The sequence below is a fragment of the Bos indicus genome, chromosome 2 (assembly GCF_029378745.1).
Source record: "Bos indicus isolate NIAB-ARS_2022 breed Sahiwal x Tharparkar chromosome 2, NIAB-ARS_B.indTharparkar_mat_pri_1.0, whole genome shotgun sequence".
Taxonomy (NCBI): domain Eukaryota; kingdom Metazoa; phylum Chordata; class Mammalia; order Artiodactyla; family Bovidae; genus Bos; species Bos indicus.
This window is the reverse complement of record NC_091761.1, coordinates 130600207-130617404: the sequence shown is the minus strand read 5'-3', so window position 1 is coordinate 130617404 and position 17198 is coordinate 130600207. Positions and strand designations below refer to the sequence as shown.

At 52.8% G+C, this 17198-nt stretch overlaps 2 protein-coding genes across 19 annotated transcripts in view; both read right to left on the bottom strand.

Moving 5' to 3' along the window:
- The window catches only part of HSPG2 (heparan sulfate proteoglycan 2), a 109792-nt gene extending 108629 nt beyond the window's left edge, over window positions 1-1163 (bottom strand). For all 15 annotated transcript variants that reach the window (XM_070777197.1, XM_070777204.1, XM_070777214.1 and 12 more), the window contains exon 1: window positions 1013-1163. In XM_070777197.1, coding sequence (XP_070633298.1) covers window positions 1013-1078 — 66 coding nt within the window. In that variant the 5' untranslated portion in view covers window positions 1079-1163. The remainder of the gene's footprint in view (window positions 1-1012) is intronic.
- An 11826-nt stretch (window positions 1164-12989) lies between these two features.
- On the bottom strand, window positions 12990-15413 carry LOC109574123 (uncharacterized). 4 transcript variants are annotated; one of them, XM_070777152.1, is made up of 2 exons: window positions 15339-15413; window positions 12990-13954 (listed from the first exon to the last, which is right to left on the bottom strand). In XM_070777152.1, the coding sequence occupies exon 2, from the start codon at window positions 13879-13881 to the stop codon at window positions 13054-13056; it is 828 nt and encodes a 275-aa protein (XP_070633253.1). In that variant the 5' UTR covers window positions 13882-13954; window positions 15339-15413; the 3' UTR covers window positions 12990-13053. The 4 variants fall into 4 exon arrangements, with proteins under 4 accessions (XP_070633253.1, XP_070633264.1, XP_070633275.1 ...); XM_070777163.1 differs by having other exon boundaries at window positions 12990-14059; window positions 15339-15379; XM_070777174.1 differs by lacking the exon at window positions 15339-15413 and adding an exon at window positions 14637-15331.
- Window positions 15414-17198: the final 1785 nt, after the last annotated feature.

The window sequence follows — 17198 nt, the reverse complement described above, 5'->3', positions numbered from 1 at the left end:
CTGGGTTGGCTCTGTGGGTTCACCACTCAGGCCCAGCTCCCCAGATGTGTCCTCAACCACCTCTGCCACCAGCTCCCTGCCCAATGACCCCGCCCTGCCCTTCTCAGGTTCACTGGGTCCTGAGAGCTGATCTGGGACAAATGTCCTCTCTCCCTCGGCTTGGGCCCATCCAAGCTCAGAACAGGGGAAGGGGCTGTAGGAGCAGGCCTCCCCCGCACCTTGAAGATTTGGGAAGAAAGCTGGGGAGACAGATCCACTGACTGTCCACCACAAACTGGCCCAGCAACAAACATTTCTGCACCTACTCCGCCCAGTCCTGCTCTCTGAGGCCCTGTATTCTGAGTTCCCCTTAGGCATGTGGGCTGGTCTCAGAGAGGTTAACAGCTTGCTGGGAGGTCACACAGTTGCTCAGTGAAGAGCAGAGATTGATTCAAATCCCTGAGCTGTGGGACTCCAGGGCCTGTGGGTATTCCGCTGAAGACTCAGTTCAGTCCAGACTGGTCCTTTACTTGCGCCTGCCTGGTGACCAGCTCCCCAAGGGGACAGACGTCGTGGTAAGAAAAAAAAAGTTCCCGTGAGGATGGATAGAGTCCCCATCACCACTGAGTGCCCCTGTTCCAAGTTGGCACAGAAAGGTGTGTCCTCGCCCAGCCAAGTTCCCACCCTGCTCCAAGTTCCTCAGCCTGCCCACCTCCCCGCCCCCCCCTCCAGGAATGGCAAGGCCGGGCCATGCCTACCGCGACTCCGAGACTCGGCAACGTGGCCAGGAGACCCACTGGACTCCCACGAGGGCCGGTCCAGCCCCCGGACCCTCGCGGGGTGCCCTGGGTGGCCCTTCGGGAGAACGCCATGGAGGAGGGTGGCGGTGGCCTGTGCCAGCCCGGGGTCCCTGGCGGGCGCCGCCGTCCTGAGCCAGAGTCCCCAGCCGCGCAGCCTCGGCGCCCCCGCCAAGTTGGCGGGCGCGGCGAGCCGGGCCCGGGGCACCTCCCGCCTCTCCGCCCCGCACACTCACCGCGAGCAGCAGCCCGTGCAGCAGCAGCAGCGTCAGCAGCAGCGCGCCCGCCGCCTGCCGCCCCATGGCCCGGCCCGCTCCACTCGCTCAATCGCTCGCTCGGCGCCCGCCCGCAGCCGCCCGCTCGCCAGCCTGCCGAGACCTCCGGACGGCGCGGCCGGCTCTAGCCTCCCCGGCCCCTCCCGCTACAGCCCCGCCCCTGAGGCCGCCCCGCCCCGCCCCCCCCGGGGAAAGGCCACGCCCCCGGGACTAGGCTCCGCCCTCGGGACAAGGGCCCGCGCCCCGGGACGAGGCTCCGCCCCTGGGATGAGGCCCCGCCCCTGGACGAGGCCCCACCCCTAGACGAGGCCCCGCCCCGGACCGCCCCCGGGTTCAGGGCTCCTCTCTCCCCGGCCCGCCGCGCAGCCAAACCCGGCCTTTGTCTGGGCCCCCAGGCCCCCCCAACTACTCCGCGCGGGCTGCAGCCCAGCGCGGCTGCCCGCCAAACCCGGCCTGGAGTCAGGGATCGGACCAGGGCCGGCGCCCTGCGCCCGGGATCGCCCTCCCTCCACATGCACACCTCTCTCGCACGCCCCCACCGACTCTGGGACCCCCAAATCCATCCGCTCTCGCCGTCACACCCCGCAGACGTGACTCCGCGCAGGCCGCTCTCCAGGACCTTCCAGAACGGCACGCGCTCACCCCAGCGCCCTTCCTACACGGGTCACACACGCTCGAGCCAACGTGGCCTCCTGAGGTCACCTGCACACTCACAACTTCACGCACTAACGCGCTCGGCCACTGTCCGTGAACGCTTGCTCACGCTCACCTGCGTCACCCAACTTTCAGGCGCTGACAGTCCTCACCCACTCAAAAGATCCTTCTCTCCCCTGAAAAGCCACACCTCTACAGGTGATGCACTGGACACAACTCACACTCTCAGTTGCTCACGCTCACAGTCACGTTTTCACACACGCACAGACGTGAATCCCAGTATAGGAAGCTAAATGCCGTCTTCACGCTCAGGTTCCCCTCAAGGTCTCACAGTTCACATATAGACCAACGTTTCTCACATGCCCAGTTCAGTTCAGTTCAGTTCAGTCGCTCACTTGTGTCCGACTCTTTTGCGACCCCGTGAACCGCAGCACGCCAGGCCTCCCTGTCCATCACCAACTCTTGGAGCTTACTCAAACTCATGTCCATCGAGTCAGTGATGCCATCCAACCATCTCATCCTCTGTCGTCCCCTTCTCCCACCTTCAGTCTTTCCCAGCACCAGGGTCTTTTCTAATGAGTCAGTTCTCCGTATCAGATGGTGCACAGCGCCCGCATTTTTTATCTCACACACTAACCACAGTGCCTTACAGAAGACACTCTATATGAAACTGAGTTTCCCCTGACACACCATTTTCCTGTCACTCACAGATCAACTTTGATTCACATAAATCATAACCCTGGTGCCAGAGACACACCAGCCCAGGCCCAGACACAGACAGACACTGCCAAAGCCCCAATCACAGATGCTTGGGACTGACGGCAGTCCCTGATGACACAGACCCACAGACAGCACACGCAGCCCTGACACCAGGCCTCCCCAGGCCGTGGGCTCCTCTGCCTGAAAATTTCCAGCGCAGCCCAGGCTATTGGGTGGAGAGAAAACTGGGATGTGTGAGTGTGTGTGTCACACAGAGGAAAACATTTTGAGTAATGATACAGGGAGTAGAATAAACCTGAAGTTTCCATTGTTTCCTATGAGAGTTGCTAGGTTCCAGAGACTCGTGGCTGGGTTTTCAGCCAGAATCGAGGTGAGTTGTGGACAGAAGGAAATGCCCACCTCACTGGGTGGCACCAGGCCTGGCTCCGGAAAGCGTGTTCCCTGTGATAGGGGCCTGCAGGCTTCCAGCCTTCCATCCAGGAGATGAAAAAACACTGGCATCCTGATTGGCACCTGGGGGATTGAGAAAATATTGGCATTCTCACTGCCAACCTTGATAAATGCCTGTCTCCAAAAGACTAGGAAGCTCCACCCTGTGGGGTGTATCCAGGAGATCAGCTCAGAGCTGTAAGGAGTAGACAGGACATCCACAGTGGTCTGGCAAACTCCCTGGCCCCAACCCAGATGCCAGACACAGCACTGAATCAAGTGTTTCTGCTCAGATAGAAAGGTAGAGGTGGACAGAGGAGGGATCCCTGATCTTGGTGCTTGTGTGTGTGTGTGTTAGTTGCTCAGTCGTGTCCGACTCTTTGCCACCCCGTAGACTGTAGCCTGCCAGGCTCCTCTGTCCATGGAATTCTCCAGGCAAGAATACTGGAGTGGGTTTCCGTTTCCTTCTTTAGATCTTGGCGCTTGCTGCTAAGTCACTTCAGTCATGTCCGACTGTGCAACCCCATAGATGGCAGCCCAGCAGGCTCCGCCGTCCCTGGGATTCTCCAGGCAAGAACACTGGAGTGGGTTGCCATTTCCTTCTCCAGTGCATGAAAGTGAAGTCACTCAGTCGTGTCCGACTCCTAGCGACCCCATGGACTGCAGCCTACCAGGCTCCTCCATCCATGGGATTTTCCAGGCAAGAGCATTGGAGTGGGGTGCCATTGCCTTGCGCTTGGTGAACCCCTAACCTACTGAAGGGAAAAGGGAAGATACAGTCCCTGTCCTCAAGTTTTTCTCAGTCTGATGGAGAATTCTGTCTGTACCGCCTTGCTGTGCAGTCTTGAACACATTTTTCAACCTTTCCATGACTCCAATCCATCATTTGGACAAGGCAAATAACGTTAAGACCTCAGTCACAGTGCCATTATGAGGATTCAAATGAATTAATATATTCATTTTTAAAAAACAACTGTTTCCTGGGACTTGCCTGGTGGTCCAGTGGTTAAGAATCTGCCTTCCAATGCAGGGGATGTGGGTTCCATCTCTGGTCGAGGAACAAGGATCCCCCATGCTGCAGGGCAACTAAACCTGCGCATAACAACTAGAGAGTTGGCGCACTGCAACGAAAAGATGGTCCCACCTGGCACAGTTAAGACCCCACGTGCCACGTCTAAGACCCAGGGCAGCCAAGTAAATAATAAAATTAAATACTTGGAAAAAAAATCAGTTTGTGGCACATGGTAAGCCCTAAATAAGCAGCAACCATTTCTTTTACCGCTGTTTCTGGGGGCACTCCCAATCTGAAGAGGGAGACACGACTCTGCCCTCAGGGTGCTCCAGTCTGATGGAGGCGCAGTCTCTGCAGCCAGCGTTGCTCCCAGCCTGAAGGCCAGGTGTACCTCTGCCCACCAAGGACTTCTAAAGTCTGATGGGGGAGTCCAGCCTTGCACTTGGGAACTCCCTGTCTGATGAGGAAGGCTACAAAACTCCAATGACTTCAGAGCTGGCAGGTGGCCAGCCTCGGTGGCAGGATTTTTCCAAGGCCTTGCCTGGTCCGTGGAGGGTCAGCATCCGTGACAAATCCCATTTTGTGAGCTGCCTCAGTCTCCATTCCCTACCTCGGGCCCTTTAAGTCCCAGAGCCTTGGCTTCTTGGGTGATTTGCTCATAAGCAAAGGAAAAGGAGAACAAGTAACTCTTTGTAGATGTGCAGTCAAGACTAAATCTCAGCTATAAGTCTTGCTTCCTAAAAGAGGCTGGGGAAAGAGATGGTAAAGCTGACTAGACTGGCAGGAAGGGGGCTGACGTAGAGGGCAGGAAACGTGGCCTGTCGAGAAAGTTCCAGGGTAACTCCACCTACCGGAGGATTGGTCATCCCCCTATTTATTCTGCATCCTCTCCTTCCCACTAAGGGATTTGGCTGGTTCTGTTTTATTTTTGCTGTCCTTGGTATCTTTAGTAAATGTTCTCAAGTTGCTTTGTCTACAGTCTGGCTATCTCCTCATATGGCTTTGAAGAAGAGCAAAGGCAAGGCCTTGCAGACGCTAGTTGAGCCAGGGAGGCATCTATAATCACACCGTGTATGTACTCATAGCTCTGGGCACTGGCCACACTCTCTGGGACGGAAACAAGTCAAGTCTCACAGAAAGTTCCTTAGATAAGGAAAGACTACCAGAATCTGGAGAGGCGAGAGCAGCCAAACAATTTGGCTTCTGAAAAACAGGAGTCTGATCTAGGATCTCTAGTCTGATGGGGGAGTACAGACTTCGTGGGTCATCCGTCTGCCACTACAAAACCAATAGAACTCAGCTTCCCCTGGCTTCCTCTCCCACTCCAAATCTTTTCTCTGCCTCAGAGCTTCTCATTCCTCCTGTATTTCTTTATTCATTCAGGGGTGCCATGGACGGTGGGGCGGGTTGTTCACTGAACAAGTGTGTGCAGCCAAGGGAGGCCTGGTGCTACATCTGCCCGGAGGGGATACCTTTTGAGAGCATGACCAAAGGCACCATATGGCCTAGTGGTGGTGCCTCTCATTCAGCAATGAAAGTAAAGATCTACCATGCACAAGTGTTCCAACGCCCGTGTCAGAAAGCAGATGCTGGCAGGGTAAGGATGTGTACTTGGGTGAGAATGTGGAACTGGAAATTGGTGTGAAAGGGAGTGAGGATGGAAGAGAGGGGATGAGATGATGTGGAGAAGAGGAAGAAGATGGGGAAGGACATGGTTCTAAGCAGGCAGTGAAAGATCATGGAGACAGAGGGACGCTTGCAAGGTGGGAAGATGCAGTCCAGGCCAGCTCTCCAGCCACTTGCCTCACCCACTGTGGTCTTTGCACACGTCCTTCCTTCTCCGTAAGTACGACTCTCACCCAAAACCCACCCCCTCTCACCCTGCTGCTCTCTCTCTCTCTCTGTTTTTCTTTTAACTTTCTTTTAGGGTTCAGCTCAAACCTCATGTCACCATAGAAGCCTCCCCAACCTCCCAGACTAGATCGCTCTGCTTTCCCACAACCTCCGTCCCCCATGCTTCTCCTTCTTAACATTTTTGACAATTGCGATCTCTTGGAAGACCATCTAATATGAAGAGTGAAGAGACAGACATAAGGAGGGCAGAGAGCATGACTATCTGGTCTCCACCTTGTTCCCCACTGCATCCCCCAGGGCACAGTGCCTGGCTGAGCAGGCCCTTGTAAACTTTCACCTGAATGAAAGAACAAGTTGGTTCAAGCATGGCACAAGGCGTAAATGTCCCCTTTCTGGTTGTGCTCGGGGCAAAGATCGACTCCCTTCACAGTCTGATCAGCCTTGAATCTCTTTGAATCACAGTCCCAGGCTGTAGGCAAGTGAGTGTATTTCATTACCGCCCTTTGCAGACAAGGAAACTGAGGCCCCAGAGATGAAGCAGCTTGCCTGTATCACACAGTCAGGACAGGATGGAGCCAGGATTTGCGTCTGTGTCTGTCTGTCTAGAACCCGCATTCTGAACTGTTCCCATTTCTGCTTCCCACTGGGTTGTTCTCAGCTCTGCCCAGGCTGAAGTGTGAGGCTTCTGAAAATGACCTTGGGTTTGACCCCCTCTTTCTCCCTCCTATTATTTCCCCATCACCCTTCATCATTATCAATTGCTTTGTTTGCTAAGCTTCCACCTTGGGGCCCAGGCCCAGAGGAGGGTTCCCACGCTGTACCTCACAGATCACTGGCCCTCTGAGACGCTCTTTGGAAAGGGTGTTCCCTGGTCAAGAAGTTTGGGAGCTCTATTCTCTTTCCTGCACCGTGGCTACCCCAAGGGACCCAACACAAGAAAGTTTCTGAGCAGGCCTCCAGAAAGTCTCCTGTCCAACTCTGCTCAACTCAGCATTCCTCAACATATTTGAGAATGGAACCCACGTGTTTTTTGGAAAAACCTTTCAACATCTCGCAAGATGGTTGTTTCTCAGAACACGCCTTGCAGATACTGCCCCAGAGTCTGGCTCCTGAGCTGACCATAAATGGTCTCTGTAATTTGAATTTGTCCCTGGAGCCCCCATACCCCTCCAGCCAGGCTGGAATTCCTATGGCCTACATACACCCCCTCACATTCCTGCCCGTGCACCCCTGCTTCAGCTCGAGATGTCTGTGCGGGGGCTGAAAGTTGGAACTCCATAAATGTTCATTTTGCTTCCTTTGTCACCACACATACGGGCGTTTTCACCCACTGTGATCGGCATATGCTAAAGATTTCCGGTCTTGCTTTTCTCACTTAACATTTTCATTAAACACAGTTCGATGTGTCAGTCAAGACCAGGGCTACTTAAAAATGGCTCTGTGGACCGGTGCCAGTCCCCAAACTGTGTATTACCAGTCTGAGACAAGATAAGAAGCTTGCTCAGAGTGTAACTCGACTATGTCAGTTAAGCACTTTGTTTAGCTCAGCTGACACTATTTTTTTCTTGAAATACTTGGTCCGTTTTGGAAGCAGCACATAGATTTACAATCTGGTATAAGCTCTTCATTGCAGATGGTAATTGTTAGCAATCTGTGGGCCAGCAACTCTGAACTGACTTTGCACATAATATTTCTAATACTTATTTGACATCTTGTCTCCTCACCACACCATCGTTCATTAACCCTATCCCATCATTGGATACTTGGGCTATCTCTAGGTCTCTGTAGAGCTTCCCCGGTAGCTCAGATGGTAAACAATCTGCCTGCAAAGCAGGAGACCTGGGTTCGATTCCTAGATCAGGAAGATCCCCTGGAGAAGGAAATGGCAGCCCACTCCAGTATTCTTGCCTAGAGAATTTCATGAACAGAGGAGCCTGGTGGGCTACAGCCCATGGGGTCACCAAGAGTCGGACATGACTAAGCGATTAGCACGCACACACCAACACCAGGTCTCCGTGATTCATAAAGTGTTGCTATGAGCAGATACGTACACGTCTGTGGGTTTGCTTTTTGCAGTTCCTTCGGGAGCTTAGGGACCACAGATCTGAGGCCAGAGAGGTGGGGCAGCCTGCGCAGGGTCACGAGTGGCAGCAGCCGGCCTCCCGCTCAGGCCTCCGGACCCCGGCCCCTCGCCCCCTCCCCCGGCCTGCACTGCCCTTCCCACTGGGCAGATTTCCGTCCCTTTCACGCTTTTCTTTGCTGGGCTCTGTGCCCTCTGCAGTGTTCCCACATGTTGTCTTTGGGAGCTTGAGAGAAATCCTTTTGGAATGTCCTGTGCCTTCTCCCTGAGTTCCCGGCTTTGTTCAATTGTTGATGAGAAATTCCTGCCTTGTTGGGAGGGGCCCAGGAGGCTGTTAAAAGAGTTTGCCAAAAATGGTGGTACCAATTCGGGCAGAACACACATTGGGGGCTCTGCCTCTCCCCATATTTCAACTTAAAAAAGGACCATGTGGTGGGGAGGGTGTTGCCCCCTCCTATTTCCTCTGTAGAGCAAGCAGCAGTAGAGCAATGCTCAGACAGAAGAGATAGGGAGGGATAAAGTGGGCCTCAGGAATGAGGGCTGGGTGGGCCAAGGCTTAGAGGGTTAGCGTCAGAGATGAGGAAAGATAAGGGTGGGGTGAGGTTAGGAGTAGGATGAGTGTGTCTCTCCAACACGCATCATGGTAACACAATGCATTTATTTTCTAGAAGCATAGCATCGTTCTATCAAATGATCTGTTTGAAAAGGGCCACATTGGATTGTTTTAAATAAACAAAAGGAATTCTAATATCATGCAACTATACTTGGTGTTACCAAAGGATGCAGGGACCAGTGGATTAGGCAATTGAGACCACAGGTGGGCTTTCAGGAAATTTCTCCCTTTACTATTTCCTGGGAAGAGCAAGTTTCGGGTGAATGCTCCCCCTGTTCAGAACACTGGTGCTGGGAGCAGCCCAAACCTCCGGGGTTAAATACCATCTTTGCTTTGTCTAAATTTCTACATACTCTGAAGGCTATGATTTCCCCCTCTTTCTCCTGGAATCTGTTCAATAAATACTAAGAAAGAAATTGTACTTTGGATGGAAAGGGCATTATGTTGAGGGACTGAGCCCTGGGGTGGAATCCCAGCTCTGCTATTTACCAGTTGCTGGGGTTTGGGCATGTCATTTCTCTCTCTGAGCCTCAGTTTCCCCCTCTGTCAAATGGGTACTAACCTAGGCTCGCAAGGAAAAGAGTTCTGTGAGTCTATGTTTTAGGTCTTGGCGGCATGTCTGACAGACGGTGTGGGTGCTCAATGATAGTGACATACGTCTGTAGGTGTGAAGAACTTTCCTGGGCCACCCTCAGCCTCGGAGACACTTGCGCTGCTCCGTACACAGCCTGGACGGCACGGCAGGCTCCTGCGTTGTTCTGCAACTGGTATGTGACTTCCTGTTTACATGGTTCCTACAGAGGCGTGGCTTGAGCAGTGGGCCTGGGGGACTCTCTGTGGCCTCTGCATGGCCACACAGAGCAGAGGGCCTTCTCTAACTAAGAGCCTTCTTTTCTCCGGACTTGGGCTGAGTGACTGCTGGGATAGAACCCTGAGTACTGAGTTTCTACCCTGAGTAACAGTAAGGCCAGCACAGAGATCCTGTCCCTTTCGGGTACCATCCAATGCTGAACCTTCAAACTTGAGCACCCACTATGTACTGAGCTCTGCACTGACATCTCTCGTTCATTGATCACCTGTTGTATACATTTGCAGAGCACCTCGTTCTTGCAAGATGCTGTAATCCTGAAGATAATTACTGGGTTGGACACAAAGTTAGTTTGGTTTTTTTCTATTAAGATGTTATGGAAAAAAACCTGAATGAATTTTTGTGGCCAACCTAATATTATTATTGAGTGCCTGCTTGGCACATAGTACTCTCTAATCAAAATGATCATTCTTTTAAGAGCCCCTGTGTTCTATGCCTATAACCATCTTCATCATAATCATTTGTACCTGACCACTCTGCGCCTCAGCTTCCTCATCTATATAATAGGGGCAATTCTTCCTTGAATGATCGATGAGATGATTGAGTTAATACACACAGAGCATTTGAAACGATGCCTGGAGTATATTGAAGAGCTTAATAAATGTTGGCTGTCATGATTAATATTATCAGTTATTGAACATCAATTATATGTGGGACACTGTCATTATTCTGAAAGTAATAATAGTTAAGGTTTTCAGTTTCAGTTCAGTTGCTCAATCGTGTCCGACTCTTTGTGACCCCATGGACTGCAGCATGCCAGGCTTCCCTGTCCATCACCAACTCCTGGAGCTTACTCAAACTCACGTCCATCAAGTCAGTGATGCCATCCAGCCATCTCATCCTCTGTTGTCCCCTTCTCCTCCTGCCTTCAATCTTTCCCAGCATCAGGGTCTTTTCTCGTGAGTCAGTAGTACTAATAGGCTCCTCCATCCATGGGATTTTCCAGGCAAGAGCACTGGAGTGGGGTGCCATTACCTTCTCTGATAGTTAAGGGTACTGGACACCTATTGGGCATGAGGCCTTGTTGTTGTTGTTCGGTTGCTCAGTCGTGTCTGACTCTTTGCCACCCCACGGACTGCAGGATGCCAGGCTTCCCTGTCCTTCACTATCTCCTAGAGTTTGCTCAGACTCATGTCCATTGAGTTGGTGATGCCATCCAACCATCTCGTCCTCTGTCGTCCCCTTCTTCTCCTGCCCTCAATCTTTCCCAGCATCAGGGTCTTTTCCAATGCCTTTTCAATTACGAGGCCTTATAATCCACATCAATATAATAACTGAGGCCCACCTGTGAGCCAGAACTGGACTAGATACTGGAGACCCCAAAAACAGAGTCCTGGGCAAAGGCATTATAATCTGACAGGGTGAAATTGGACAGTGTTGAAGGTGGGCATCTCTGGGAGAATCAGAGGTGACTCTTAGGCAAATATGGGCTTAGACCAAGAAGGGGAAGCCTTGGAGTGGCCAGACATATGGTTTAGGAATCAGGACACCCGAACTATCTCTTGAGCTGGACCTAAATGGAACCCAATGAGCTATATTCCTGTGAATGTTCACCTGGGGAATGGGTTACTGGGGGCCTGAGAACCCACCAGACAAAGGCCAAAGTCTTCTTCCTGGGGAGAGAAGGGATGCAAGAGCAGAGGAAAGAGTGGCTGCCCTGCTGAGCTTTGGAGCCCAGGGGGATCTTCCTGGTCCTCCAGAGATGGAACAAAAGTGGAGGTGAAGTCAATGGGCTAGGGGTTCGGTGCCTCCTTGCTTCCTCTGCCCTGGGACCACTGTGTCAGTCTCATGGAGATTCATACTTGCCGCCTTGTCTGCCTGGCCACAGGGCTCAGGCACAGCAAGCACCTCCTCTAAGAGCCATGGAACCTGGTCAATCTCTGGGTTCTGCATTATTTCAAGGTTAGCCCACTCCATATTCTTAGTTGCTTTTATTGGCCCTCAACTCCTGCAAGAAGGGACTGGGCCTGAAATTCAGAGTCACAAAGAAATGGGGCCTGAACAGCCCCTGGGCAGCCTGGGAAGATGGTCAGGACTGAGGAATTCTTGGGTGGAGGCACCCTCAATTCTCAGCTCAGGAAGCTCCAGGCCTGGCTTGGGCCTAGGACGAGAGAGTCAGAAATATCTAAGTCTGAGGTCCCTTAAGAGACCATCAGAACAACCCCACTCATGTTACAGAAGGGGAAACAGAAGCCTGGAGAGGGGAAGTGATGTCCCCAAGGTCTCAGGGCAGGCGGGTGGCCAAAAGAGTCTGGAATCCAGTCTCTAGAGTGCTTTATGCAGGAAGATGGTGAATAACTGGGCGCCTTGTGGGGCCTGATTCTTCAGCACCCAAATCAACTGAGTCTCTGAAGGTTTAGAGCCCTGAGTGGCCCAGAGAACGTTTTCCCAGACAGTGCCACCAAGAAATTTGGGACTACCTCATTCTGACCCTTCCAGCCCTTACCTGGCCTTACAGACCGCTCTCTGCAGAGTATCCCAGGAGGGGGACGCCCATTCACCTGCAACCGTCCCCGCTTGACTGTTCCAGTGCATCTCACATTCGCCATCAAGGTTTCCTCTACATCCACCCTGGACCCTGGTCGTTAAAACCTCATCTTTAAAAGAACAAAAATAGAGGCTTCTCTGGCAGTCCAGTGGTTAAGATCCATGCTTCCATGGCAAGGGGCACGGATGTTAGCCCTGGCAGGGAACCAAGATTTCTCATCCCGCATGCCTCAGTCCAAAAAAAAAGACACAAAAGAACAAAAAGACAGAAAGCACTTAGAACAGCGCCTGCCACCTTGTAAGTGCTCTGTGAGGGTTTGCTATCATCGTCCTCATCTCATCCTTACTACTGCTTCTACCTTTCTGCTCACATGGAGCTGTGCTAAAATCAATGACAATCCTGAAAGAAAAAGAATATGAATAGGGAATCAGCAACAATCCTTTAAACAAACAAACAAAAACAGAATGTGAATAGTGGTTGGGAATGAACAGCCTCAGCCAAGGCTAGGAAGCTTCCTGGCCTCACTTCAAGTGATTCATTCAAGATATGAACTAGAGATCCCAAACTCAGATCTGTGGGCCTCACACATTCAGCCTGCAAACGCTCTTGTTCAGCCCTCAGAACACTATATTTTTGTTTTTGTTTTGTTTTGTTTTGGCCATGCCACATGGCATATGGGATCTTAGTTCCCCAATTAGGGATTGAATCTGTGCCCTCTGCAATCTTAACCACGGGTGAAAGTCACTCAGTCGTGTCTGACTCTTTATGACCCCACAGACTACAGAGTCGATGGGATTCTCCAGGTCAGAATAAGAGTGGGTAGGTGTTCCCTTCTCCAGGGGATCTTCCCAACCCAGGGATTGAACCCAGGTCTCCTGCATTGCAGGCGAATTCTTTACCAACGGAGCTATCAGGGAAGCCCCTTAACCACTGGACCACCAGGGAAATCCCGGCACCGTGATATTTTCAAATCTGTTGCTAACATATAGAAAACCAGATTCCTGGGTTCTCTTGAAAAGGCAACCACCTGTTTGAGAGCTGGGTTTAGATGAGGTATCCCCCTCTCCACCTAGTGGGTGGTCTCCACCACTGCCTACCACCCGCCCCCTTCACCCATTCACCTTGACCTTCCCAATCTTGTAGGTCCTTAAGTGTATATCCCCTCCATCTAAATGGCTTCCCCTCACCCCAGTGGAGGCTTGGAGGAGCATTTTGCCACAGACAATTTATTTTCCGCAACCGCGACCGGATGGACATGTGCCCTCTTCGCGGTTGGTGTCGATGTCACCACCAGCTGGAGGGCTTAGAGATGGGCTCCGGGGCTCTGCAGCCCGAGCGGATTGCTTCCCAGAACTTGGGCAGGCGACCTAAGGAAAAGATCCCGTTGCCGAACAGAGGCAGCTCAGGCAGCTTTATCCCCGGCCTCTGGGGCAGGATGGGAGTGAGGTTCCGGCTCTGAAACCCGCGAAAGCAGCTCGTGTTGGCGGAGTTATCCACGTACTGCACAGCGTTGACAGCCCTTCCGGGCGGCACCACGGTGGTGCTGCCGCAGGGGTAGTCGAAGGCCGCCGCTCTGCTGCTGTGGTTACAGTAACTGCGCGGGCAGGCGTGGTCCAGATGGTCCAGGTGGATGGAGTTGGCGGCGCGTTCCAGATAGTTGGCTGCAAGCCTCGGCAGGTTCAGGGACTTAGGGGAGTTGCTGTAGAAGGCATTGGTGGATCTGTCGAGGTAGCTGATACCTTTGATGAGCTGATCCAGGAAGGTGGGGTTAGAGGGACCCAAGGGACGATCTGTACAGAGCAGGCAGTGGGGGTTGCTGCGACACATGGGCTTTCTGGCCACCTTGGGGCCCTTGGCCAGGTGGCTTGTCTCCACGCACTTGGAGTTGTAGGGCCGGCCCATGCAGATTCTCCTCAACGGCAGTCTGGGGGAGCCCGGGGTGTCGGTGGGCTCTGAAGGGTTGCTGCTGGCCTCGGAGCCGCTCGGGGTCCGAGAGCACTTGAGGTTGCTTGCCCCGGTCATGCTGGGGCCGTGGGGCCAGCCTGGAGTCTGGGCCATGAAGGACACATTGCGGTTGCCGGTGCTGGGACGGCCCGCTTGGTGTCCAGACATTGTCGAGGGCAGGCGGACGAAGCTTCGTGGTACAGAACTGCTGAAATCTCACCTAGAGGCTGGTTCCCTGGGCCTGACGGGGAGAGAGCTGGGTCAGCTCTCCTCGGCTCAGGTGTTCCTCTCCCCATCTTCCTCCCAGGCCCAGGGATTTTTCAAACGAGAAAGCAGGCCCCATGTTCTTCAGAAAGCACAAAGGGCAAGAGATGGGGAGGAAGGCAAGACACTGAGAACAATGGAAATCAGAGGACCCCCTAGAAAAAGTGGGGCAGTCTGCTTTTTCCTTTCTCTGTAGCCCACATTCTGAAATTCCCATTCACCTTTTAAGCAGGGACTCCAGAAGACCACAGAGTCAAAGGACTAAGTCTCTAATGGTGAAATTCGAGGCACCAAGACACACATTCTTTGGAGTAACATCAGTTAATCACCCACTACACCGCACACCCTGCTACTGAACAATATGTCTTAGAAGCGATGTGGTATATGTGCTTTTTCTTTGCCAGTCCTTTGCTTGTTCCTTACTTGTGAGTCTTAACTACAAATCCAGAAGGCAGTCATTATTCTATTCCTATCTGACAGATGGGGGAAACTGAGGCTCAGAGGGTTGACGTGACTTGCCTCAGATCACATAGCTTGTGAGTGGTGGGGGCCAAGGTACTATCTCGAGTGTATCTGGTGACCCCTAAAAGATGATGCCGTGTTGTTGGGGGTGACTTTGTCCTCACCAGCAGTCTACTGAGGAAGAGTTCTCATCTCACCTGTTGGATAGGGGCACCGATCGGGAAAACCAGATGGGGAGGGGTGCTTGCTAACCCTGTAACTAAGTTGATCTTGACTTCACGAACCCCAAGGGGAGGGGCAAGGAGATGCTGTAAGTCTACAGTGGGACTTGTGGGACAGAAGTTTCCAGAGTACAGTGTTTGGTCTTCATCTTCTCTGATGAAGGGAGATGATCTCATCCACCCCACAAAAGAAGGGTTCTTGGGGTTCCTCCCGGTCTGAAAGTGGACACTTCACAGGGACTAGGGCCTGACCAGGCTCTGGCCCAGGTCACCCTGCTTCCTGTCCTGGGGCCTGCCCAGGTGGCAGGAGCCCCAGCCCCATTCCGTTTGTCCCCCAGGTCCCCAGTACCCCCCCCTTTCCAGAAGGAAGGCTCTGATTTCTGTCCCCCAGACTGCCAGCTTGATGCTAATTTTCCACTTCTGCCTGGTGAGAACGGAGCAGTATTTGAACCTGTCCCACCCAGGAAACAGCTGCCCGCTCCTCTCCCAGCCCACAGCCCCTCAGCTGCCCTTGTCCTTTGGGTCTGAATCGCGTGGAATGCCCAGACTCTCGCTTCTTCCATCCCAGGTCGAGCCCCACCCCAGCTCGTCCTCCGGATGTAGGGGAGACGCCAGCGGGCTGCCCCCCATGGGCCCTCCCTTCTGGGCGGGCTGGGCCCTCTCCCCAGCTCCCTCTACCTTCAGGAGGTAGATGACTTAGCCCTCCTCTTGCTCTTCACTGGGGAATACCCTGATGCCGCCATTCCAGACTCCTGGCCATGTCATAGAATCACAGAACCCTGGAGCGAGGAGGGCCTCCAGGGGTCAACCTGGTCAGGCTCCTGCCTTAGAGCTAGTGCTGTGTTAAGCTCTCCAGGACAGATGGGCCCTATTTTTAAAGTGAGGCTGGGGTGGACGTTTTCTAGTGTCCCCTGTTGTTTTTCTAGCGTTTAATTATGCTGAGAGTCAGGGAGTTCTTTGCCGGGTCTGATATAACTCTCGTTGGCTGTGGTCAGCATCAATTTTCTTTTCTCGTTGGGTCAGCAAACATTCGCTGAGTCTCCCTAAAGAGCTGTCCCTTTGAATGACCCAGAACATGGCAGCACTTGCTTTTCTCCCTTCTAGCCTGGTCCTCATACAGTCAGCCCTTCTGGGTTGAGTCCCTACTATGCAGTGGGCTACAGCCTAAAGATTCCTTTCAGAGCTCCTGTGACCTCCCCTCCCTGGTGCATACCGGGCATCTTGTACATATCTGTCGGATGCATCGCCAAGATCCCCCTTTGAGAGCTCCTGGTGCTCGGCCTCCATTGTTTCCTTCCTGCAAGTAACGAAAATACCCTCTTACTTTCTATTTTGAAAAACATTCAAAAATATTCACTTACTGAAAACTTACAAGATAATGAAGTCCCATAGACTCTTCATTCCAATCTACTAATTATTAATTTTCGTCACATTTAGCACCATACACACGTGTGTGTGTGGATTATTATTATTTTGAGAGTCAGTTGCAGACAACAGCAGCCTTTACTCTTGAATACTTCAGCATGTATCTCCTACAAGCTGAGAGAACAAGGACATCTTACATATCCAGTTATCAAAATGTATCCAGTTATCCAGTTATCTCACGTATCCAGGATAATTAACATTGATACAGAGCTATTAGCTAATACACAGTCCACAATTTACCAATTATTTCCTCCGATGGTCTCTATGGCAGCTATGTCCACAGTCCAGAAGCCAATACGTGATCAGACATTGACTTTAGTTTTCAGATCTCTTTGGTTTCCTTCAGCCTGGAAGTCCCTCAGTCTTGATCTTTTATGACATGAATAGCTTTGAAGAGCGCAGGCAAATTGTTTAGGAGAATGTTCTCCCATTTGGGTTTAGCTGCAAGATCGCAAAGCACATACACACAAAAGCCTCCCTGGGACAGTCCCGGCTCATAACCTCTGAGAGTGAAGGGCCTTTTGCTCTGGGGCGGGATGGTTATAGCCACGGCAACAGGGAGCTGGGGGGAGGGCTCAGAGGGACCCCCCAGAAGGAGGAAGAGGGGTGTAGGGAAACTCAGGGGCAGAGAAGCGATGGCAACCGTTCCCTTGTGGGGCCTCAGCCAGATCTGATCCTGCCCTGGGCCGGGGGCTGGGCAGGCGGGCAGACGGCCAGTAAGCGGGCTGGGCCTCTGCGTATTTGTCCTGAAGGTACCCAGGCGCCGAGATCACTGGCCATTTCTGGCCTGGGCACTAAGAGCCTCTGGAAATAGCTCCAGGACAATTATTTCAGGAGGAATGTGCTATTCCCCCATCTTCTCAGAAAGCCAGGCTGGGTCCCATAAGATCAAGAATGTCCGCCTCTGGCCTCCCCGAACTCCAGGGGATCCTGAGGTCCCCTGGGGGCCACAGTGGTCTTCAGAGCTGGGGAGGCTGGGAGGCCAGGATGGGGTTGAGCAGACGAAAAGCGCCCTTCCCCATGCGGGGAGGGGTGGTTCTGTCCTCAGATCCTGGGCTCTCAGGGCCCAGCCTGGAGTCAGGCTTGGCCAGTGGGAGTCCAGCTGACTCTAAG

Bases quoted from the DNA above. Each gene is read 5' to 3' on its own strand.
- LOC109574123 (XM_070777152.1), bottom strand. From the start codon at position 13,881: ATGTCTGGACACCAAGCGGGCCGTCCCAGCACCGGCAACCGCAATGTG.